Source organism: Buteo buteo, chromosome 7 (assembly GCF_964188355.1).
Source record: "Buteo buteo chromosome 7, bButBut1.hap1.1, whole genome shotgun sequence".
NCBI classification, from domain to species: domain Eukaryota; kingdom Metazoa; phylum Chordata; class Aves; order Accipitriformes; family Accipitridae; genus Buteo; species Buteo buteo.
In genome coordinates, this window is record NC_134177.1 from 20,369,126 (window position 1) to 20,393,532 (window position 24,407).

At 39.4% G+C, this 24,407-nt stretch overlaps 1 protein-coding gene across 6 annotated transcripts in view; it reads left to right on the top strand.

The window, feature by feature from the left end:
- The window catches only part of DOCK10 (dedicator of cytokinesis 10), a 166,536-nt gene that overhangs the window by 88,789 nt on the left and 53,340 nt on the right, over window positions 1–24,407 (top strand). For all 6 annotated transcript variants that reach the window (XM_075031846.1, XM_075031844.1, XM_075031842.1 and 3 more), the window contains exons 8-19: window positions 1,387–1,570; window positions 3,212–3,297; window positions 5,471–5,554; window positions 6,665–6,820; window positions 8,372–8,593; window positions 9,338–9,460; window positions 10,081–10,163; window positions 17,321–17,443; window positions 18,706–18,785; window positions 22,181–22,368; window positions 23,008–23,073; window positions 23,942–24,034. In XM_075031846.1, the coding sequence (XP_074887947.1) occupies window positions 1,387–1,570; window positions 3,212–3,297; window positions 5,471–5,554; window positions 6,665–6,820; window positions 8,372–8,593; window positions 9,338–9,460; window positions 10,081–10,163; window positions 17,321–17,443; window positions 18,706–18,785; window positions 22,181–22,368; window positions 23,008–23,073; window positions 23,942–24,034 (1,488 nt within the window). The remainder of the gene's footprint in view (window positions 1–1,386; window positions 1,571–3,211; window positions 3,298–5,470; window positions 5,555–6,664; window positions 6,821–8,371; window positions 8,594–9,337; window positions 9,461–10,080; window positions 10,164–17,320; window positions 17,444–18,705; window positions 18,786–22,180; window positions 22,369–23,007; window positions 23,074–23,941; window positions 24,035–24,407) is intronic.

Genomic DNA, 24,407 nt, shown 5'->3' on the forward strand with positions numbered 1-24,407 from the left:
GTTAGATGTGTCAACAAAGTGATGGCCATTTTCTGGAATATGGAAAAGGTGGCACTGATGTCTGTAGTCAGTGGTTGTAAAGGTTGGATGAAGTAATAGGGGGTAGGACACGTCAGTGTTCTTTCGGATTTAAGCAAGGAGGAGAGACAATTGATGCAACTGCTTCCATAATACTAAGAGATAAAAGCCTCACTAATTTGATAAATTTGAGGAATGAAGCACCTTATATTAGATCACATCACTTTGTTTAATTTTATTGAGCTATTTCAGTAACTAAGCACCTGTTAATTCTTATGACAAAAATTGCTGGATTAACCATCTACTGAAGGTAAAATTGGTGATACAGAACAGATCTTAGAACTCAATCTGTTGCCAGTATACTGAGCATTGGCTCTTATTCTGTACTTGGAAAGGATAGCATTGCGGTGACTGAACAGCACTATACCTCACCTTTTGCCTTCTGCAAAAAATTGTTGTAATTGCCTTAGTCACTTTTAAAATCCTTCTAATAAAAAGGTGGCAGTAGGAAGTACCCATTGTAATCTTTTCACATGGAGGAATTTGTCCTATTGTAATCTTCTGGAGAGATTTTCTAGTTAAGCTCCATTCCAAGTTTAGACTCATATCATCCAGAAGTTCTCTCAGAAAAATTTAAAAATAAAATTATGTAGACATGTTCTCATCCTAACCGCAATGTTTCTAACTTCATTAGATGCTCAGAAATTGTTACCTTTATGTAGCTTGTTAGCAGCATCCCCAAACACCTCAAAACAGAAGATTTTATAAATTGTTCACAATTACCTTTAGACCTATTCAGGTCCAATCTCAGCAGCCAGGGATGGAACAGTCTTTGACCATGTGTTGGCTTTGCTTGCTTGCTAGTTTGAATTTGGTGAACTCAGTACTGTTCCCACTGAGCAAATATTTGTATGACTTAGCACTTCTTAATATCTTTTTGAGTGTCTGATGTGCTGGTAAGGTGTAGGAGACTTGGGCTTTAGAGGTATTGTCTCCACGCAACTCATATATACTTATGTAGCAATGCTGTACTTTGCCATTAGAGGTCTTTCATTATTCCACTTGGGAGTTATTCCCTACTGTAGTTTGAAGTGTTATCGTCCATAGTCTTAGATTTCTATGGCTAAATAGAAGACATATATTTGGCCATAGAAGATCTTAGATGCACAAAGACCCAACAATAAATTCACATAAATTTGCATTAATATAACATTACTTGGATTTTTTTTTTTTTAAAGCCACTGAATTTTGCTTGAATGTTATTTTTAAGGAGTGGCCATATAGAAGTCTCATCTCATGGATGCCTTTTTCAGTACCTTTTTATAATTAGTTCTAGTGTTTATTTTTCTTTTCCTTTTGTTCCAACAGAATAACAGGCTTAGGAAACATGCCTTTGAGTTGAAAATGAATGACCTCACATACTTTGTGCTGGCAGCTGAAAATGAGCAGGATATGGATGACTGGATTTTCACTCTCAACAAAATCCTGCAAATAAATCCAGAGGGAACCATTCAGGAGAGGAAAAGTGCAGATCTCACTGATCTGAAACTTGGTAAGAGTGAATAGTCTCTTCATTGTTTTTTGGTTTTGTTTTTAATCAAATGCAAAAAATTGAACCTTCAAATATCACTGTTGAGTCATTTTAACTGCCTAAGTCTGTAATGGATTCTGCACCTATTGATTTCTAATGAAGCAGCACCAGTCTTTTGGCAATCCTTGAACAATGTCAGCTAACTCCCCACAGATCATTTTCAAAAGGCTGTGGGGGAGGTAAAGCTGCTCCCCACAAAGTCAGCAGGAGCAACAAGGCTCTGCTTTGCCTATGCAGCTCTTTTTCAAATATAGTCCTCTCTGTCAATGATCTTGCTAGTACTTTGTGTTTTACTGTCTTGGGAGCCTGAAGATTTTAAAGAGTTTTGTACTGGAAAGAGGTTAGATCAGTTCTTTTTCCAGCATTTTATTTTCTTTAAAAATCTGGAGCTAATAGTTAAAAAAAAAATCCCAGCTGTGGTATATTGCTCTTTCCATGGAAGCTTATTGACTTTTCATTTCTTGCTTTTGTGAGTTTGCGTATTAATATGCTTTCACTGTGGAAGAAAGAATTGGATGCTCTGTTATACTGCACTCTTCATGTGGCAGTAACTCATTCCTCCACATAATAAATCCATGTTCAGTTTGGATGAACCCCAGCTGAAATTCTAAGACTGAAAACACTTGAAACCTTAATACAGATTTGAACTGCTTGTGTTCTGAGCTGAATCAAAGCATTGAATCCACATGCATCTGAATCTTGGGGAAGTTCAGAGCTAATTGAAGACTTTAGCCTGGTGTTTATAATAAATTCTGATTTTGGAGGGACAGGATACTCTTCATATAGTCAAAGATGTTTTTATAATTTGGAGGCACAAGAGACTTGCACTTCAGAATCAGAGAAGTACTTCTGAAAATCCCACCCATAAGGGATATTAATGAAACAGGAAGAAATATGTGCATAAAAGGTCAAAGACGTAACTCTAACAGAAAACAGAAGTCTCTACTGGTAAAAACCCTGATAACGAGCAACAGGAATGTGCTATGGAGTTAACTTGTCAAAAGGCATGATGTTTTCTTGGCAGAAAAGCCCTAAATGGCTGTAATGGCTTGTTTCACATTGTGCTGAATTACCTAGTGAAAGCAGAACAGTCCTGGTGAGCTAAGTAAAGCAAAGGGGTTGCCGTAGCGTGCTGTCCTCTGGATCCATAGATTTGCAGCTCATGGAGTTCAGACTGCATCCCTCCGCTTCCCAAAGAGTGGGTAAGGTCCTGTCTGCCTCACTGAGGACTCACTTTACTGGGAGTCCAAAATCTTTCAGTTGACATAAACCCTCGTTGTTGCCTCCGAAGGGACTGAGAGAGCAAAGGAAGGTGTCTTTGTTGTGGGCATGAATATTTGTCATGGATGAATGTGTCAGACATTTCACTGAGTAGAGTCAGGCCTCTTGTTTGAAAGCTTAAATATAGACTAAGTTACAGTAAGCAGCAGTGGGAGATGAGGTTGAGGAGGACAGAGGTTTACATTACATCTCTTCCATTTGTCAGCCTGATGATACTAAAGGGAATAAAAAGGTACAGCATGGGAATAGATCTTCTTTTTTAAACCCAATGGTAATAGCAAGTATAATAAAAAGATTTGCATTTTTTTTCTTCTTTTCAAGACCCTGCAGAAGTTTCGGTGAATTATGATTGCTCTCAAGAAGAGACTGATTCTTCAGAGAACACCTTGCACCCAGACTTTGCAAAAGTAATGGATGTTATATTTATCTTTACAAGCTTAGTGGACAGTGCTACGTAGGTGAAAAATGCCTGCCAATAGATGATCATTAATGTTGTGAAAGGTTTGAAAATATAGCACAGGCTGTTGTGATTGTTAGAACCATGACAAATGATGGGAAATTTTTCTTTCTGAACAGCTGATGGCTTTGTTTAAATGACAAAAAGCTCCACTGGATGTAAAGAAATTGGGTGTTCCCTAGAGAGGTTTGATTTAGACCTGCAAAGTCAGTAAGGATCTGGTCCCTGCAGTTATCTGTGAAATATTTACTCTTTTTAACTGCATTTCAGAAGAGTTTGGCCCTTGGAGAGCCAAGATTTCCTGTGTGACTTGCAAGGAAATGAGCTGTAAGCTGCTCATCGCCTTCTGTAACTTCATTGAAAGATGCATGTAGCATCAGGGGAGGCGTTTTGTCCTCTGGATCTCATAAACTGCTTCATGTGAATGAGATAATTGTAGATGGTGCTAAGAAGCTTTTTGATAAAAAGCTAGATTGGAAATATTTCACTGCTTTTTCTTAAATGAATGTATGATCTGTTTTGTAATCTTCTGTCAGTGAGCTACTGTAGATACTATCTATCTACACAGCCAAATGCTATTTGAGGATGTTACTCCCACATATTTGAACTGAAAGCTATATATGCAAATGAGGACAGAATTTGGTCTAGGGTTTACTGTAGGTTGTATTCACATATATGAAGTGGTCACCTAGAATTTAAAAAAAAAAACAAAAAAAAAAAAACAAACCCAGAATAAAAACAAAACAAACAACCAACCAGATAAAATGTAACTGCGTTTATGTATTAAGGACAACAGTAGTATCTGATCATCTTGTCTGTGGATAGATACTTTCTAATGGTTTAGTTAATGCAGATATTTCAAAGATATCTTAAAGATATCTCAAAGACCACTGATGGCCTGCAAGGCTAAAATAGATGGTCTGCAGGTTGTGCGATGCTTGTATTGCCCTTTATATGGCTAATTCCTGTTCCCCCCGACCTTGCTCTATAGACCTGGCTGCAGCAGTGATCTGTGGCCTGTCCCTGTTCCATGGCAGGTAAACGTCCTGATCGCACCTCTACCTAAAATCTCTACCTAAACCAGTATACGAGGGACACATCAGGACCTGCTTCTGCAAGTCAGCTTGTGGGCGATGCATGTTAGGAAGGGAATATAGACCTCTTGGTCTTGCTGTGCTGCTTCTGCTTGTTACTTAATGTGTATCAGCAATGTCATGCTATTGTGAAAAACACAAAACATTGAATGGGACCTGAACAAGAGCATAGCCTGTACTGTGTCAGCTAAGGTTTGTACTCAGTCTTGGGCAATCAGAAAAGTTGCGGACTCCGTTAATAGTTCAGAGATTGAAAAATAAAAAGAAGTTAGGAAAAACAAAGTGCAAAGAAAGACTGAAGGAAGTGAGCACACTTAGACTGAGAAAAAAGGTTTCAGAGATATCATGAGGGATCTGTAAGGGGAAGGGAATGTGTAGGGCATACTTCACGTTAGATGAATGGGCTTAAATAGTGGGGAAAAAATTATCAAAGTTAGGCATAAGGATAAACTTTTAAATGGCAGGGTAGGAAAGCACCAAATGGCATCAAGAGCTTGTTGAGTTGGTTTTATCAGAGAGCTTATTATTAACTTACGCATGTGTCTATCAGAAATAAAATGGGTGTGACTGACCCTGCCTTCTGGCAGAAGGATGGCTTTGGGTGACACACTGCGATCTGTCTGCCTGCCCACCTGTAAGGCTGAGCTGCACTTTCCTGCTCCCCTTTCTGCCCTCCCCCTGACACAAGTGGTTTTCTGTGGAACTGTCGGGCTTTTTTTCCTCAACTTGGGAATCCCTAAAGTGATTTCAGTGCAGTGATCCACCATTCTGACATCTTACACAATGGAGTCTTTAGTAACATACATGAACTTGAATTACTTAATTGATCTATTTGGTGTTCCTTAGAAGTATATCACGGCCTGAAAATCTTGCTTCACAAGCATATAACCTTCAAAGAGTGTTTGAAGGTGCTTTGCAGAAATGAGAAGTGTTGTTACAAGTGAAACATTGATCATTGATTTAGAAGTCTAACAACTCTATGGATTTCTGTTCTTGTGCAGAAAACTAATTTATTATCTGTCACCACAGTACATTACAGAAACAGAAGAAACAGTGAAAGCCTCTCGAAATACAGAGCGACTAAATCTTTTCTCTTTGGATCCTGATATAGCAGTAAGTGATTTTTTTTTTTTTTTCCCCCCAAGTTCTTAAAAGTTTTAAAATACAGATGGCCTGAGCTAACTGGGTTAGCTAAGCCACCAGAGTGGACTGAAGTTCAGCAAGCAACTCTGGGTATACCTGAGACTTCAACTTTGAAGGGTGAGGGGAGCTATTTCTTGTCCATAGAGATTTCTGTATACACTCTACCTATATATGATCACAGAATGGTTGAGGATGGAAGTGACCTCTGGAGGTCATCTAGTCCAGTCTAGCTAAGCTTTGAATCATTAAAGCAAACTGAAAATATTACAGGAGCAGAACCTCCTTTTGGATTGGGAATGTGACAAGAACAGTGGTTTTATTGTTACTCATTACGCTGAATTTGATTACAAAAAGGTGAATGGATATAAAAAGCAGTGGGAAGGTACAGTTGGAGGTACAAAAGGCTATCTATGTGAAAAAAAGTTTAGCTGGAAATGTAGGAAGTGAACGTTGCTTTTCTTTTTATCTTCAGCTTGCTTATCATTTACTGTCAGAGTTCATGATTCAAAGAATGTTATTCCTTGCACTGAATGTACATTTGTTGGTGATTTAACTGGAAACTTTATTTTAGTTAAAAAGAAGACTTAACTAAAATTGATATCAGTATATATATTCAAACTTGAACCTGTTGTCATTCAACTGTTGTGCCATTTTTAATAATATTAAGCAAATTGAAATAGTGGTGTGGTGTATAAGTGAGGGGAAACGTCTGAAATCTAAAATGTGGTGTTATAGTCTGAAAATATGAGGCTGTTTAATCTATATGAGGAAATTAAAAGTTAAAGTTTCAGAAGCAGTAAGTAAACAAGAAAAAAAATCTGTTCTGAAATTATAGAAAACCTAACTTGGATACCTAATTCTGCCTCTGACATTATATATGTTGTTAAGCTATCTTTTTGCCTTGCTTCCTAATCTATAAATTAGGAATAACAATCATTTACTATGGTAACGCGAAGATATCAGCAGTGACTTTTTGAGGTTTTCAGGTGCTTCAGTGATTGTCAAGACCTTTAAAAAGCTTACTTAGTTTTTGAATGCTGTGCTTTTCCCATGTATAACGAATCACCCAACTTATTTCAGTCATTGAATCCTCAGAAAAAGGAGTTTCCAGAGACAAACTTGGTGATCAAGCCATTTGAAGAAAAGCCTGCAAAGAGGATCCTGATAACTTGCAAATCCCTTAGTTTGAATCTCCAGGCCTGTGTTACTGAAAATGAAAATGATCCTTCAACCAATGTAAGCTTTACTTATTTCCCTGTGATTTTTCTCTCCCCTCCAACCCCCCCTTTTTTTTTTTCTTTTTTCTTTTTTCTCTTTCGATGCACTTGTTACTTTGGAAGGAGAAGGTAAAAGGAAAGCTGTATCATGCAGGTGTACTGCATTCACTCCTCCTCCTCCTCTGCCCATCCCTTTGGACTGAATAATGAAACTGATGAATTTTTCAATAAACAGTTGGAAGCTGATTTAGATTGAAGACTTTTAGCTACAGTTCAATGGGGAATTAAAAATGTTAAAATCCTTGAGGTTTCTTAAGAATTGCTATAAGAAGAACAAGTATAAACTGCCAAGACCTATGTAGGGAGGCAACTGAATATCAGTTGCTGGTGAACTGGTTTTTTGTTTTACAGAGAGAGGCCAGGAACCAAGCAGATTAAATTACAGAAGAGAAGGCAGAATAGAAAGGACTGGATGCTTCATCTAGTGGAAAAGCCCAGCTAAAAACAGGACAAAACAAAAAATTTTGCTTATTCTTACTTTAAGAGAAAAGGGCAGGGAAAAGCAAAATGTAGCTGTCAGTCCATAGCTTTTATTTCTCCTCTGAAGCAGGAAAGTTTTGAGAAATTAATGTCCTGGCAAGTCAACTTTCATACATTACATATGAGGCATTGATTATTTTTTTTTTTTCCTCATTTAAAGATGACCTCTACAGTGAGTGCATATTCAGCATGATGTAATCAATACTTTTTTTTGGCAGACTAGAATAACTGTTTAAATGAAGTCATGATAACTGTACCAAGGGCACACAATAATTCACTACAGAGGCTGAAAAAGCATAGAATATTGTACCTGCCATGCATTGTTCCTTATCTCCAAAGTTTTAAGATTTTAATTTCTAGACAGCTCAAAAGGTGTTGTTCTTATTCTGAGACTGATTTATTTCATCAGAATTACGGAGGCTCTTTGGAGGTTACTTACAGTCATGGGACTTAACTCCCTGGTACTACGTGATAGAATAAGTGGGTACTGTCAGAGCAGTTTGAATGCTCTTGGTTTCCTAGCAAGATGGAACATGTGTTTCCCACAGAATAGTATGCCCGCATATTTGAGTTGGTACCAGTAAACATTTTTCACCTACTTATGTTTGTCATCTTTGTGCTACATTTCTGGTGATCCCTGGAAAGCCCACCCTCACTCCTCTTTCTTTTATAATGACTCTGAATCTACATTTTAAAAATCCTGTAACATGTTTCTCTGGGGCCCTATTCATTTACTCTAATAATTATTTGTGACAAATAGATTTGTTTTTTATTCTGCAAGTGTCTAAATTAGCTGTCAATTACTGTTCTAGCACGTCGTTAACAAGCGACCTTTAAAAGCCTCTAAATCACGTGGTTGGAAACTAACTTTGACAGGGGTGTGTGTAAGGATGTGTTTTTAATGAATCTCATGATTTGTAAATAATACTTGTTTGTTTTCTTTTTTTCTAGCTGCAGGAACCTATTAAGAGATAGAGTTTACCTCCTTGCTCTCAATTACCTCTATATTGTGTTTCTGTTTTCTCTCCAGGTAGAGCCTTTCTTTGTGAGTGTGGCGCTGTATGATGTCAGGGATGGCAGGAAGATCTCTGCTGATTTTCATGTGGATTTGAACCACCCACTCGTTAGACAGATGATTTCAGGTTCCTCGTTTTCATTAGAAAATGGCACTGTTGAAAATACAGACTCAAATGAAATGGAAGAACCACAGGTCAAGGGGTTCCCAGAAGAATGGCTGAAATACCCAAAACAGGTATTCCACATGTGACTTACATGACTTAGTACTCATGTGACTTATTTTAGTTCAGTAGTAGTGTTCATTTTCATCAGAGAATTTATGTGTACTACCAGTGGTTCTTGTTTTCAAGAATACTCTTCCTTTTGTGTATCAGTGGTACTTTTATACAGATGCTTGATTTTTGAGCTCCCTGTATAGACTTTAAGACCATTTACAGTCAAAACTTTGAAAAAAGTTAGTGTCTGTTATTTAGAGAAACACCTATGTTTCCTGTGCTCTCTGGGTCATTTGCTGACCTCTCCCAAACCAGCCAAACAAAATCGCAACTTAAAGCAGTACCTAGATGCTGCATTAATCTCAAAGTACTTCCACATTCTTGCTGTTGCTGTAAGCCTTACCCCGAAACCCCATACATTACCTTTTCTTCTCCCTGTCATTCCCCTGAGATGTGACTAATTTAGGCCAGCTTTAAGTGCTGTCCAAGAGGAACAGTTAGGTTAGGTGATGCTAACGTGGTCATACTGCTTCTTGACTTGATTCAGTCTGTTTGCAAGGTGCTGCACGTGCACAAGCTTACCTCAGCACTAGCACAAAGGTTGTATTTTCCTTCTGGCTGTATTGAATGTGTAGAGATAATAATCCTCAATAATCCTTTCTGAATTTGGTTTATTACTGTTTCCATCAACAGAGAGCACTGGTGGTATTTCACTTCTCCAGTATTGCTATATACTTTTTAAGTGTTCTGTCTTTTATCCACAGGCTCTTTTCTCCATAAGTAATCCTCATTCTGACATCGTATTAGTGGCAAAAATAGAAAAGGTGCTTACGGGAAACATTGCCAGCAGTGCTGAACCTTACATTAAGAATCCTGATTCTTTTAAGGTAATGTAACGGGAACATCAGTTCCTTCTTTGTCAACTTCAGCCTATTGGAAGCTGAAGACATTCCAAATTGTGCTCACAAATCTCACCAGTGTGTGGTTGCTGAACAGGACAAGCTCACAGGAGGCCCGTGCCTAAGAAAGCAAATGTCCAAGCTCCATTGACTGAATGAATGAAGTACCATTTTGTCTGCAACATACAAATCCATTTGTGGTGCATTCCTATGCTGCTTATGTCTAGTAGAGTGAAATTCTCTTTCAGTATCTTCCAGAAATTATGAGTTTGTGTGTTTCATATACGAGCAAAGTTGGGGTAGGCACCTGTTTCTTTCTGAGGGCAGACAATGCATTTGCATTGGGTATATTACAGAAAACTTGAATAATAAGTGTAACTAATGCAGTTCTGACTGAAGGGATGGTGAAGAGGTTTAATTCGTCAGCACCATCATATTCATCTGTGATGTCTTTGCTGTCTGCCCAGAACCTTCTGTTATGGGCAGTATCAGGCTAAAATATTTTAGGGACACTAGCCTCTTCAGCAGAAGAGTGCTTGGATGTACTCTGCTGCATTTCAGATATTATAATGATATGGATTAAATAATTCATATTTTCTTTTTTGTAGTGTGCACAGAAAGTGTTAAAATCCAATAAACAGTTCTGCAGCAAGCTGGGGAAATACCGTATGCCATTTGCTTGGTCAGTGAGGTATGGTATTAATTCTTTTTATAATTTTATAAGCATCTTATAGCTTATTCTGCTTTTGGACTTGTATCCTTTTATTCTTTTCCACTTTTTCTGCCTGAAGCTAAGCAAAGCTTTCTGCATGGTCCAGGACCCCAGAAGATCCTGCAGCCTTATTATTTCATTGCTCTATTTTTCACACAGCTGAACATTAGTTACTTTCTCATTAAATGTTACTGTGGTGGAATCTTTTCTTCAGGTATGTAGTGAAGTTGCCAGGGAGTAGCAAAGGTGGCTGACAGAATATCAGTTTATCGTGAGCTCCACCAGTCATTTGGTGCTAAAAATTACCAAAGAAATTTCAAAGTCACAGTTCTCCCGAGAATTTCCTACAAAGATAATTACGGTCTGAAATAGAGTTGCAATGGCCACCCAAAGTATAGGTGCACAAGTTTGAAGCTCTGTTCTTGTTATGATGCATGTCAGGTTTTAGGAAAAATCTAACCAAGGATTTGGAAGTTATGGTGCCCTTAAAACAGTGCCCTGGGGGTGATATTCAGGGATTTTGCTTCAGGTACTCTTGCAATTTTAGTGGTTAGTAGGTGACAGAGAGCTGTTATTTTCTTGTTTGATAGGTCAGTTGGGTTTTATTGCAGGTCACTGCAGTGGCAGTAATGGATTTTTGTTCTTCCTGTCTCTCCTCCTGGATAATTTCTTAATGGTCTCACCCTCAAGATTGAGGCACCCCAGTGCCTTTTGATGCCTTTCTGCCAAATTAACTCACAAAACCAGATATGGCTTTCTTCTTTTTGTTCTCCCTTCAAGTTCCCATGTAATTCCTTTCTCTGTCCTCTCTGATTTTTCTTTCCCAGTCTTCTGTAATTTCCTCAGCTTAGTGCTGCCGTGGGATGAGAGAGCTTCCTGACTGAGATGCTCCTGTGTCCCTGTGACAGCTCTCCCTTCTTTTTGCCATGCATAGAGCAGGGAATATAAAATTCTATATTCCCTATAAAAAGGAAAGCTGTCAATTGCTGAGTGAAAGCTTTCCTTCTCCTCTGGGGCTTCTGTTCTGACTGTGGCAGGCCAGGTGGAGAGCTGCCTGAAGCTGTAGGGAGGAAGGAGGAGTGAGTGCTAGGTGAAAAAGTCACATTGTGGCATTGCCCCATGACTGTGAGGGATAGCTGTGTGGCTGTATACTTCTGGTGTGGAAGTACAGAGCACCAGAAGTGCACAGTTTCCCCTGCTGCATGTAGGGGAAAGCTTATGATGTTAGAATATGGTGCTTAGATGGCAAAAGAGAAAACGCACAGTATGGTATGGCCATTTGAAGAGTTTGTTTATTTTTTATTGACATACATTTTTGTCAATATCCAGTAGGAACAGAAGTACGTGCGTGTTCAAGAGAAAGGCAGATAATGTGTTCTGATCTGTCATCGCAAGCTCAAGGGTACTCATTAATATTTACTACTTCTGTGTAGCCAAAGGACCATTCATCAAAATTGTATTGATGGGTGTCTCTTGACTTGACAGAGCTACTTTTAGCATGTAATGGACCTTACAACGGCAAGAGGTGCAGGCTTGGCATCAGACTGACTTGAGGCTTTTTATTAACTCTGTCCTACCTGCCTGTGGTCTGTGGTGGTACCATTAGCGATATGTCCTGCAACTCAGTTATTGTTGTAGCTATTAAGTAATGTTTAGTCTAAAGTCAAGGATTTTTCAGCTTCTCGTGCCCAGCCAGCGAGAAGACTGGAGGGGCACAAGAAGTTGGCACAGGACACAGCCAGGGCACCTGACCCAAAGTGGCCAACAGGGTATTCCATACCATGGGATGTCCCATCTAGTGTAGGAACTGGGAAGTGGGGGTGGGGGTATCACCGCTCAGGGACTAACTGGGCGTCAGTAGGCAGGTGGGGAGCAATTGCATTGTGCATCACTTGTATATTCTAATCCTTTTATTATTACTATTGTCATTTTATTAGTGTTAGCATTATCATTATTAGTTTTTCTGTTCTATTAAACTGTTCTTATCTCAATCCACGAGTTTTATTTCTTTTCCTGATTTTCTCCCCCATCCCACTGGGTCGGGGGGAAGTGAGTGAGCAGCTGTGTGGTGCTTAGTTGCCGACTGGGGTTAAACCATGACACTCTGCCTAAGGGAAGTCTGACAGATATGAATGAAGTTTTACTTCTGTCCCTGTAAGGTGGATAGCTTGTCAAGCTAGGGTGCACTGAGAAAATGGTGCTTTTCTGAAGATTCTCTTCTCCTTTCAGTTCTGTGTTATTTCAGCTATTTTATCATTAAAACACCAGTTGGCAACTCCTTGGTCATCTCAGACATAGTATTATAACCTGGATAAATTTATTTTGTAGTAACAGGCCATATTGATTTGGAGTAACGAATAAAATCTTGATTAGATCAAGCTTGACTAACAAATAGAGCTCCACTAGATTTAAGTCTGCATGTGAGTTTTTTAAGTTCTAGTAACATGGTACATGATAGCAGCAGCTTCCAATCACCGCAGCCATGTGAGCAGAAGCATTTTCTATAGATGGATTGCTCCACTTTACTACTACTACTCATCTAAGTAGAGCACAGCAGTTGCTGCTGCTGCACCCAACAGTGTTTATTGGGTAAATGAAGAAAGATTTTTCTTTCTGGCATTCCATGCAGAATGGTTAATTGGCACAGGCTGGAATGTGGCAAAGGACATAAGGCAGGACAAGAGCAATAGAGTTCCGTTTGAGAGGAGCTTGCTTGTGTGATGCCCAGTGCAGTGGGTATGGGAATACCTGGGAGTCTGAGCCTTCCTCAGGCTGTTTCCTTGAGACTTTTTGCCAATGGAAACCCTTGGCTTTAGTCCCATACTTTTCCAGTTTCAGAGATGGCAATGACTTGTTTCACTGGGTATTCTCTCCAAAATTACAGGTACCTTTTTCAATGTGCAGTCCACAGTCTTAGAAAACAAGATCGAAAACACCTCCACATCATACTGTATTTTTGCTTTCCCTAGGACAGGATCAAATAATTCCTAAACATGTTTGTCTAGCCAATATTTCTGGCTGCGATTTCCTGAATATAAATGGGAATATATGCATGTGGAATTAGCAAATGCACAGCGAGTTCAACGTTTTGCAGACTTACTGTGTGTGCATTACACACAGATGTCCTGCACATGGGCAGGGGACATAGCTGGGGTTTGTGGACATCCTTCAGTTCCAGCAGGCAGTATTTTTGGATGGCATCCTAATTCAGTGCTTCACTGCCCATACCATTAAAAAGCTTCCCTTCTATCTGTAGAAGTAATTGCAGAAAATATACTTGGGTATGTTTATCAGCTCTTAAGCTTTTTCATTATAAATCACATTATTAGATGAGATAGTTTAAAAATCATGGACCAAATAAACCACTGTATGAACTTGTTGGTATCAGTGATGTTGCACAAGGAATTTATTTATTCATTGGGTCAAATTCTGCACTCATTTACAGCTGTTTATGTATTAACATTACTTGGGACTCTCTTTGGTAAAAGCAAAGTATATTTGGCCCTGTAAAATCTATTTCTATTTTCACAGCTTGAAAATAGAATTTTCCACAGGAGGCTATCACACTACAGGGGAAAAAATGGTTTGGCTATGATAAATAGCAAAACCCTGTGTTTGGAAATGTGTTTTCCAGTTATTTCATTCTGGCGTTAACCATGGTCCTGGGTTTGTGTGGAAATTTTCCCCCCTTAAAACAGTTACAGATGGCCACAGTGCGATTTTTACGTATATGTTCAGCAAGCCAAAATCTTGACGGTTGAGTATTGTGCATGTGACTGAAATGCTTAATTAGCTTATGTGGCATCCAGTTTGTTAGCATCATTCAAAAGCATGACTCAGGGTTCCTCCCTCATTTCTTGCTGGCATTGGTGGGATCTGGTGTCTGTATGCTCTCGCAGGTGTAATTATGGTATGTGTTAGAATTACAGTGTGTCAAATCCATCTTCAATTCTCATATTCCTGCCAGAACTGCCAAAGTTTGCAAATATGTGCCTGAGCTACATATTGTAGATGTGGGGAAACTTCACTCCCAGAGATTAGTTTTTACACTCTGCTGTTCCTTCAAACCTTCTCCACCCTCATAAACTTCACATTTTAGAGCCCAATATTTGAATCCTTCAACAGCTTGTGTTGCTGGTTCGGTTCTCAGCTGGCATAGGTTGATGTAGCTGAAGGTAGTGAGGCTGCACTGATTTACAGTAGCTGCAGATCTCACACTGAAACTCTAAACCTGGAGGTGAGCAATTTTTCCACAAATCATAAGCCACTACTTACAAAGTAGCTTTTTCAACGTTAACTTATGAACATTGTGTAGGTTTTCTGTGCTTAAAGAATTTTTATGATTGTGGACTATCGGCTAACAATGTCAGAAGACTAGAATCACAGAAACACTTCAAATACTGAGATGATGTTTCAGTTTCTTTAGAGAAATCTGTTGATTTGTTTTGCCCCTAAATTAACACCTTTAAAGTCTCTTCAGGATTTTAGTCCTGTGAAATTTTTCTTATTAAAATCCCTCTGGTAAATAAGCAACTGGCAGTAAGGAACCATTACTATATTTGACAAATACTGGACTCCTGGATTGTGGAAGTGTTTTGTTACGTTTCCTTTTCTATGATGTGACAGTTGTCATTCTCAAATGCCTTCAGTACGTTCACTGTGACAAGGAGCACTCTTGCTCCACCTGCACCCAGCAGCCTGAAAGGATCCAGCAAAACACAGATTGCAGTTACTTAACTGCAGATGTGATACATGTAATGCTTGCTGGTCTGGCAATTCTTCAGCTTTAATGAGCCAGGGGAACGGAGACACCGGTACAGTTTGACCAGCAGAAAACCATCTAACTTCCCTGAGTGCATAAAACATACCTGTGTTTAAGAACGATTATCTTGCTTTCAATGAACATCTAAATTGCTCTTGTAGTGGCAAGAGCTTTACATAAATGGAGTATTGTGTGTAGGTTGGAGGGATAAAAATACTTACCTATCTTGTATTGTGGATACATGGTTTCATGCCTTTAATTTTGTCCTGGATGTATTATTTAGGCTGGGTTATGCTGCTGAACTGATGAGGAGCAGTCCTAGAGGCAGGGCATATGATACCCAGGGAGCACTGTTGCTGGGGAGGAGTGGTTGTAGGCAGGACTCTGTAGAGCCCTTCTAACTCCAAACCAGAGTGGCCGGAGGGGAGGAGGTGATGATACTGTGCCCTGAGCCTCCCGGGAGGCAGTGCTCAGTGCTCAGCACCACCGACCCAGAGTGAGCTACTTCCAGCACAGAGCTGGTTCTTTTTCCTTTCATACTATGAACATCACCAACCTTGCCTTGGTAAGTGCCCCTACACCCTGCTGTGCTGAGCAGTGGTTTGCTCAGTGTCAGAGCCTGCACTGGAATTAGTTAACAAGCTCCAACAGAGCCTGGGTTTGCTTAGCATCATATTGCAGAGCCCAGTGGTACAGTGGAAATCACTCACTAAATGTTTTAGTCCTCCCTGTTAGTCTGGAGAAGGAACCAGTGCTGAGTCCAAGAAATATCATAGTGTCACCAATACTGTAAAAATTATTTTTCTTTCTTTTTTTTTTCTGACAGCAGTTTAATAGGATTTGTAAAGTAAGTGGTGGCTGCCAGAAATTAGGTCTGGTTTCCCCCTAATAACTTAAGATTTTTTACATGGCATGTTGGTGTGGACCTTATTCCCCCTAACTGCTGGAGGCAAAAATCTGATAGAAGAGAGTTGATTCTCTCAGTTAATTAGGTTAAGGCACGGTGCATTTATACTTCTGCTTGGGATCTTCTTCCAAAGGTTTACTCCATTATTTTGCGTCTGGCAACAATTTGTGCTGGCATTAATTCTTTTCACTGGCAGTGGAACAGAGAAGTAAATTAAGGAAGCAAGATTGGCCAAATGATTCACAGAACAGCACTTAGTGTCAAGAACATTTTACTTTTGTTAAGCAATGTTTTTGCAAACTACAGTTGAATCCAAGGTTTATTAATTTGGATAGCTGTTACATTATCCAGTGCAGCCAGAGTGTGTGACTCTTGGGGATATACAGAGGGCACTGGAATGTCTTAATTAAATCCTGCAAGTGTCAATGAGCAGGAATGGAAATACCTGGGAATGTTTTCCTGTGTGCACAACAGCCGATACGTACTGTTCCCAGTTACGGACGGATATCTTTTTTTTCCATTTCATTTAGTACTTTTTAGCTGGTTCACCAAAAATTTATTCGATGCTCCACAAACTTGTTTTATGAAGGAAAGCTAAGCCCCAGTGAGTTGGTGGCATGCTCCTGGAGGACACAGAACAGATTTAATGCATAGATTAATTCAGTAGAGGTCTCTAATGTGGTTCTGTAGAAGCATACATTTCTTTACATGGTGAAATGTAGTGGTTGGGATTTGACACCTTGTTATGATTTCTGTTATTTAAAATTATGATTTTCATTGGATAATAACTTCATGGATGAAACTACCTATTGGTGTAACGAGTTCTTCAAAACGCTTCTTTGAAAGGAGGAGTCAGTCTCTTTGTTGAAGTGAGGAGTCATGTCCTTGATGCGTGAGCAAGACGGTAAAATCCCATCAGGCTCAGGGGTAGAGGCTCTCAGCTGGGGACGGTCTCTCTGGGGCTGCTCCAAGAGCTTGCCGAGAAGCTGGAGAAGGCAGCCTTGCAGGCAGGGTGGTGGAGAGGCGGGTGGGAGCGCAGAGCTGGCTCGGGTGAGGTGCTGTACACTTCCAGCTTTCTCAAGTGAGACTTAGCTACAGAAGAGGGGGAAGAAATGGTGGATGCTGAACCAGATAGTGATCTGGCCTAGCATGAAACCCCGGCAACTCCGAACTGTGAGCAGTCACGCTGCACCTGAAGTCACGGGGACTGTCTGCATCATGTAAGATTAAACAAGGTCTTAAGTCTTTGCAGGACTGGGACTGTACGTGCAAGTAAACTGAAATTGCCTGTGCTCCTGCAAATGTACAGCTCGGAAGAGCTTTCTTGTGTGAATCTCTACAGGGAGCCCTTGAATTTGTGTAAAAATTCATATCATAAACTTGTTAAAAGATTACATGACAATTTCAAATGTTCAAATATATATATGGGTGAGTGTTTATAAACATGTCATTTTTCTTTCTTTATAGACCAGTGTTTAAAGATAATCAGGGAAATGTTGACAGAGACTCCCGATTCTCACCTTTGTTCAGGCAAGAAAGTAGTAAGATTTCCATGGAAGATTTGATTAAACTCATAGCAGAATACAGAAGGTAAGGAACAGTTTTTAATTTGGTTTGAGAAGGAATAAAAGCTTTATAAAGCTGTGCAGAGTAATTTTCACAGCTTTTTTTCTTCATTTAACACAGTGTGCTGAAGTGGCCATATTAAATTAGTGGTTTTCACATTAGCCTGTTACCTGCCAAAGAGTGCTTTAGGTTGGACTTTCCAGGAAAACTGAAATGTCATTTGGCACATTAATAAATGTTATTAAAACCTGAAGATAGCTATTCTTTAAATTAGCTTCCATCAGGGGAGACCCAAGTGAAGTAACAAACAAGAGAATGTTCTCTCAGGGGAAAAAAAAAAAAGAGAGAGAAAAATGACAAAACATTTTTTAATGGTTTCCCCACTCCTTGCTTTTGTTTGTTTCAGTCTCCATGACAAACTACAGAGTGGACTCTGGAAGGAAGAAACTTCTCCAAATGTTTGACAGTGTGCAAATTAGTGAATAGCTGTTTGGCTGTATAGTCTTGCACACAGGTGTAAATCAGGCTAATCCTAGAGCAGAGTCTTTGTTTATACTGGATAAGTGACATGAGAATTGAACGATGAATTTCTTCCTGTCCCTTCTACTCTAAATGTGCCTAGAAATTAACTTCTGTTCCATTTATATCAAATCAGATCATAGAAAGATGGAATGTCAACTACAGGGATTGGATCGGGCCGTTAATCTCTTGTGCCATCTTACTGTTGCTGGTCAGGAAACTTTACTGAAATTCTTACTACTCTTATTAGAGTCACCACTGCTGGGTTTGTCTGTCTAAAGCATCTCCTAAATAAAAGGAATTTAGCATCACAGTTTTGGCATTTCTCAAATTGCTTGGGCACGAGGAGTATGTCTTGGTCCCTTTTCAGCATGGCAGTTGCAGAAGCCGTGATGCTGTGAACTTCTCTCAACTCAGTGGTCATTGAATTTCTTGTAGAGAACATTGATTGGTTTCTTCCTGTTCTACAAAATATGTTATAATATTGCTTGCAAAGAGAAGGCAGGAATGAGGCCAAGAAAGGAAAAAAAAAAAAAAAAAAGAAAAAAAAAACCCACCACCCCAAAACCCAAACGAAAACAAACCATGTTTCTTTCCTGCTGTGGCATTTGATTTGAGTTTAATAGCCAACAGGTGTATGTTAAATGTGTTTAATGTATATTTATATCTTAAATCAGGGTCTGTTTTTCATTTTAGATTAATTTCTATGATGGGTCTCATCCCCCTTGTTCTAATTTTCTAAAATGTTTTCATTTCTGTCATTGCAGAGCAGAGAAGATTAGCAAAATACAGACTATACCTGGCTGTTTGGAGATTGCAGTTGATTGTGTCCCTTTGGAACATCCAAGTATGATTCCACTTTATAATTAATATTTAAATAGGACATTGACATAGGCTTTCCAGCCATAATTGCTGCCTTGAGACAGTTCTGGTAGAAGTGTCCATTGTTGTATAGAAAAACATATGCAGGGGAGTGTTATTGATTTGTTTTCATTTAATCACACCATTCTTTGTTTCATCCTGTACCTGGCCAGATACACCCCAGCAATATGGAACACAACATGCTGAATCCACATGTGATGGAAGTCCAAGGACCACTTTTTGGTCTCTGAGGGATTAGGCCAAAGAGCTGAGTGGACTTCTGTAGCTTGAGGTTAATAGCCTTCCACTGTTGATGGGCTGTGATGCTCATATCCTCTGTGAATTAGCATGTGTGGGACATGCAGCACGTTTCAAGAATGCAGACTAGATGGAGGGACTTCATTCAGAGGCCACTTTGGCATTAGCGCAGCAACTCCCCTTTTAAATTTTCTGTTTCAAGGGCCACATCTCTGTGACTGATTGATTGTTGCAAAAAGCTCAGGATCATTGAATTCCTCTGAAGTCTACCATCAAACGTATTTATACCATCTTCATAGGATATCAGATAAAAAAATAGTTTCACTAACATTTCAAAAGCAATTTTTATTTTTGAAATTAAAAGAAACTGGTAGCTCGGAGTAGGCAAAATGGTCCAAAGCAGCTTGGGTCTTGTACTGTTACCTGACTTGGTGGGCACTGTAGCCAAGTGAAAGTCTGGCTTTAAAGGGTATGTGCTAGTAAAGTGCCCAGTTCCTGTGGAAAGTCAATGAAAATTCCCTCATGCTAAAGAGTAACTGCTTAAACATTTCTTCGGTATAGGGAAAATTTGTATTACTCTGAGTAAGGCTGTAAAATAATTTAAAAACTGTACCAGAAAACTTCCATGCAGTAGGATTTAATAAAATCTCCATGAAACCTCTTCTTGACTTTAGCTAGCTCTGAAGGAAGCCTTGTAATAGCAGTAACCAGTTCTGTTATAACACCTCCTTCCCACCCAAAATAAGTTGTGCTAGGCTAGTGCTAAAATCCTTTATTGCCAAGAAAAGCCACTGAAAAGCAAGTTGGCCGAAGAGCTTGTCAAGAATTTGCCGGTAAGATTGTGTCTCTAGGGTCCGACACTACCCTGCCTCACATTAGCATCAATTTGTATTAGACAAAAGAAGTAGATCTTATTTACTACAGCTACCACAAGAGCTGGAGCCAGTGGTGTATCAGAGAATGTTGTCTGACAGTGTTTAACCTGAAACAAAACTTTTGCCTTTTCTGCTGCATGGGGAGAAGCCAAACTTATGTAGCTCTAGCAAAGGGGAAGAGAGAAAAGACTTCCTGAAGCTCCCGCCTATGCTGCGTGGTCCCTGCTTGTCATTTGCACTTGGAAGGTTGGGGCTCTCAAGCTGGCAATAGGGCAGCGGGTACTGTTGCTGCTACATCCCCTGCCTTCCCCCCCTAAAATACCCGTTAACACCCCAAACTGTGAGGCTCCATTCTTGTGGAGGGCAGTCATGGAGAGTAGCTTGTAGCCAAGAGCTGTGTGGCTAGCAGCAAACTCTGCTGTTGCCTCCATGTGCATGTCTGTGCAGTGGAACCGAGGAACAGAGAGACGAGACCTTCACAACTGGCTGCAGGAGCCTTCATTTTCCAGCTGGCCTCTTCCTGTTATTACTGTCTCTTCTCACGCTCTACAGGCTATCGCTGCTCTCCTATCTGAGCTATTGGTATTTTAAAACTTTGTTTATTACTTACGCCCCTTTCTGTGTTCAGTTCAGCACTATATTGCCCTTTTCTAAAGGCTACTGGAAGTGCAGTGTGTGGAGGGCACAGAAGGACTTCTGCAGAGAGGCCTTAGCACTGCATTCTAGTCCTTGGGTTAGTCCCTGGATTTCTCGAATGAAAAACAAGGTTAACGATGTTCAAAGTCAGACACAATCAAAATGCTTATAAATCAAGTTTGAGGGGCAGCTAGCCAAATTATAAGACACAACACATCCTTATATTTTAAGATGGGCTGCCTGAGATTTGCCCAAATAGAAAGCTGCCCATCTTAGCTTTGTAGGCCAAGAGCAACAGAGTCTCCCAAGTACTGGGAATGTTAGTAGCAGAAAAGCAAACTTCGAAAAGTCTGTGTGTGACCCTGAGTATCTTCACTGACCAACAGAGGAATTTGCGTGATCATCTACAGGGGACTTGCTGGCACTGGGGAGAATAAACCTTCCCAAGGTTTCTCTACAGCAGGTGGTGGCCACTTCTGGCTGACAAACGCAAGTGCTTTAATTTGGCTGTTCCCTTTTAAAGCTGCTAATTTTGATTGGGAAAGACAAAAGTCTTCATGTATGGATCTTTCCAGCTTAATTCAGGAGCTATGTCTGTTGGCTGGGTGTACAAGTCAATCGGACACATTCATATTTTGGTGGGCAGCAGGCTGGGAAGAAAGTTTTCAGTGTCTATTTGAAAGAAAACAAAGAGAAACCACCCTGCCATAGCTGCTGTAGAGCCGCTTCTCCCCCACCTGCTTGGGCTGCAGAGGACCTGCACTATCCCGAAACTGGCAATTTCCGCTTGTGCTAGTTTAGAAGGAGGTAAAATTGGGCATAGTGTGTATGAGGGATCACCAGCTGGTTTTGGCTTCCTCACCACAAATTGGTAGGCTTTTCCCGTGGGTTATTCTAGGATTTGAGCAATGAGTTTGTAGGCAGGACCTTCAAACTGCTTTTCCCAGAAATAGCTCGGGACACCCCTAAGTTGGTGACCCTTCTCAGCTGCTTTTGTGCAAACAGCCCTTGAGTTCTCCATGCTGAAGTTAAATGTCTCACTAATTTAATGGCACAGGCAGACAGAGTATACTGTCTCTGTTTTTAATCTTTCCCTGTCTGGGTGACAGAGTGCTTATTATCATCTTCTGTTTCTTGATCTGATTTCAGTTATCCCAATTGCATCATATATTTAATCTAGTTCTGCACTACTTGTTTCTTCATTTCGTTTACTATGTTATTAGATAACAGAAAAACTTAAATGAGATATTGAGCTGTAAAATTAATTAGAAACAGCATCACTTCAGTATATTCTGTTGAAACCGTCCATATAACAATGGTGCTATTATGCCATCAAATGCCATCAAATACTCTATGTGTCAAAAGTGGTTTTCAGTACTGTACTCTTTAACTCAAGTGAGATAAACCATTTAAGGATGATATATTGTAATTGCTCTGAGGTAACCTGAATGCAATTTAAGGCAGGATTTGACCTGTTGCATCTCAGCATTACTTATTCCTTGCAAGTTCAGGCAGGATTTTACTTGTTCCATCTCAATATTACTTATTCTTAGTAGTAAGACTGTAAAAATAAACATAATATGTGATGGTTTTCTTTTCTGTTCTTTTGAAGACTGTGTAACTTCATCTTTTATTCCAATCAAGCCATTTAATGACATAAAGGAACATCAACCTACAGTGGAAGTTGAGGAATTTGTACAGGAATCAACAAAATATTCTCGACCTTACAGAGTATACAAGAACCAAATATACATATATCCAAAACACCTCAAGTATGATAGCCAAAAATACTTCAACAAGGTACAGTATGTGACCAGTTCAGGCCAACATTGGGGTAGTAGTGTACTGCATGAGCTCTCATTGAAATAAAGGAGTACTCATCATAAAGGAGGGGAAACTGGAGATGCAAGTCACTAACTTGGCTTTTGGTCTTTCTCCATTTTTGCAATCATAAAACATTGGACCAATTTTAATTAAATGAATGTATGTATTAATTTTAAGTTCCATCAGTGATTCAAAGAGCGATAATGTGGTAATAGCTTTTTCACAATTTTCAGAAGGGCTGTATTTTAATGAAATTATGTGTGCAGATAAAATTAACATGGATAATATTTGTAGTTCTTAAATGAAACTTGAATACTATGTGTGTTTTCGTGGTGATTGAAAATTAATGAAGGACCAGACAGGTAAGTGCTGGTCACTTTAAAATCTGCTTCTACACAGTCAGTTTGAGGCCTGGCTTGCATTTTGCCAGTTCTTCTTGGAAATATTATTTTTAGTGATATCACTGTGACTTAAAGGCATTTTAAATGTTGATACACCATCTGCATGTTTCTCCTAGATTTTGAAAAGAGCTTACTTCAGCCCTTATAGTTTGACTGTGGTTTTTATGGGTACCCTATTTCTGATCTAAGTTTTAATACGTTCCTGTCTTTTCAGGCACGGAATATAACAGTGTGCATTGAATTTAAAAGCTCTGATGAAGAAGGAGCGAAGCCATTGAAGGTGAGCCACAACAAGAGTATATTCAGAGAACAATCTTTTTGAGGGCATTACTTATAAAACCCAGGAACCAGGGCTATGCTAACCTGGAACAATTAAAGAGTGAATGTTGTCATGCATCCTTCTACATTTGCCCTGTAGTTCTGTTTGATCCCAGGTGGTCCTAGTGATGCCATCTCACAGTGCCATTTTGCAGTGCTGGCTTTGTGACTGGTGGAGGGGAAAGAAGACCATAATAGAAAACTTAACCATTTTTTACAGTGCAACTTGCTTATTCTATAATTTACTGGTTACTGTACATTTCTCACTGAGCTCAGGACACTTGATTGAAAAGAGCGAGGCACGAAATTAGAAGAACCTTAGACTTAATTTTGCTATTGACCAAGGGCTATTGCATAGTATTGTTGTACTGTAGTTTCCCCACCAATAAATAAAGTTGCCATCACTCAGTAATCAAGAGCCTCCAGACTGGACTCTGCCAGGGAGGAGATTGTTAACTGGTGTAGCTTTTATAACACAGAAAATTCAGTGAAGGCATTGTATTGTGTATTGAACTGCATGAAAATGAAATAGCTTTTGTGAAGATTTTTGCAGAAAACTCTGAAATTGATAATGGCAAGGAAGAAGTCTAAGGAGTCTGCATTGCTTAGTACAATGTAGGGTAATTTTCACAGAATCAGTGGACTTTTACTGGAAGCATGTATAAAAAAATTACAGGTTTGAGCACTTAAAATATTTCTTTTAATATGTGATCAAAGTAATTATCAATCTTCCATAATACTGTTTTCAATGTACATGCATATTAGATATACCAAGACTAGTATAATCAGCAGAATTTCACAATGTAATTAAAGCATGTTACTTTTATCAGTGTATTTATGGGAAGCCAGGTGGACCATTATTTACAACAGCAGCCTACACCGCTGTGCTACATCATTCCCAGAACCCTGATTTCTATGATGAGGTCAGTCTGCTTTTTCTTTCATTAAATGTCTGCCAATCCCACATGTTTGCCAATGAGACAGAAAAATATGTGTAAAGAATACTTCTGTTACAATTGCTTGTGTATCTGGATAGGCCTGTGTTACGTAGATTTACATACAGTCTCACATTTTGGGTTTTTTTCTTAATTCAACTCAGTGAAGCCTTTGTTTTGTAAGATGTTCTGAGTACAGTTAAGATACTGTAGAATTAATTAGGAAAGTCTAGCTCTCTAAAATGCATGTCTGGATTACATTAAGGGTCCAGCTGCATCTCTGAATTTAATGGAAACAGTAAACATGATGATGAAGGGTGGAGCCAAATGTCAGAAAAAATCCCTCTCTGAGATACAAGAT